We start from the raw sequence: 741 nt of genomic DNA on the forward strand, positions 1-741 counted from the left end.
TCTGTTGTGACTCGGGCAGCCTATCCCGAGGGTGGGGAGCTGCCGAGGAGCCTGAGCCGAGCGGTACTCCGCAGCATCACGTGCCAGGGTGGGGGGCTATAAAACACTCGAGCCGGGGCGCCGGGCGGGGGACGTGAGGACCAACCCTCTCCGGGGACCCCTTTGTTCCCAGCCCAGACGCCAACACTTCTGCGTCCCCAAGGGCTTCACTGCCCGTGTGTGCGCGGCTTCCAGGGCAGAGCTTAGAACACTAGAGGAGAGGGGTCGCCGCGACCGGCCGGGGCTTCCAGCCACCAACCCCTCTCGACATGTCGCGCTCCTTCTATGTCGACTCGCTCATCATCAAGGACTCCTCACGGCCTGCGCCCTCGCTGCCCGAACCGCACCCCGGGCCGGATTTCTTCATCCCTCTTGGCATGCCGTCCCCGTTGGTGATGTCCGTGTCCGGTCCCGGCTGCCCGTCCCGCAAGAGCGGAGCGTTCTGCGTGTGCCCTCTCTGCGTCACTTCGCACCTGCACTCCTCTCGGGGGTCTGTGGGCGCCGGCAGCGGGAGCGCAGGGGCCGGGGTTACCGCGGCCGGAGGCAGTGGGGTGGCGGGGGCCGCAGGGGCACTGCCTCTGCTTAAGAGTCAGTTCTCTTCGGCTCCTGGGGACGCGCAATTTTGCCCGCGGGTGAACCATGCGCACCATCACCACCACCAGCCGCAGCACCACCATCACCACCATCAGCCCCAGCAGCCTG

The 741-nt window shown here is 67.6% G+C and overlaps 1 protein-coding gene across 1 annotated transcript in view; it reads left to right on the forward strand.

Annotated features, from left to right (window-relative positions):
* GSX2 (GS homeobox 2) overlaps nt 1–741 on the forward strand; it is a 2467-nt gene continuing 1726 nt past the window's right edge. The window contains exon 1 of the mRNA XM_011958770.1: nt 1–736. Within this exon, the coding sequence (XP_011814160.1) occupies nt 309–736 (428 nt within the window). The 5' untranslated portion in view covers nt 1–308. The remainder of the gene's footprint in view (nt 737–741) is intronic.

Source organism: Colobus angolensis, unplaced genomic scaffold (genome assembly GCF_000951035.1).
Source record: "Colobus angolensis palliatus isolate OR3802 unplaced genomic scaffold, Cang.pa_1.0 Scaffold473, whole genome shotgun sequence".
In the NCBI taxonomy this organism is placed as follows: domain Eukaryota; kingdom Metazoa; phylum Chordata; class Mammalia; order Primates; family Cercopithecidae; genus Colobus; species Colobus angolensis.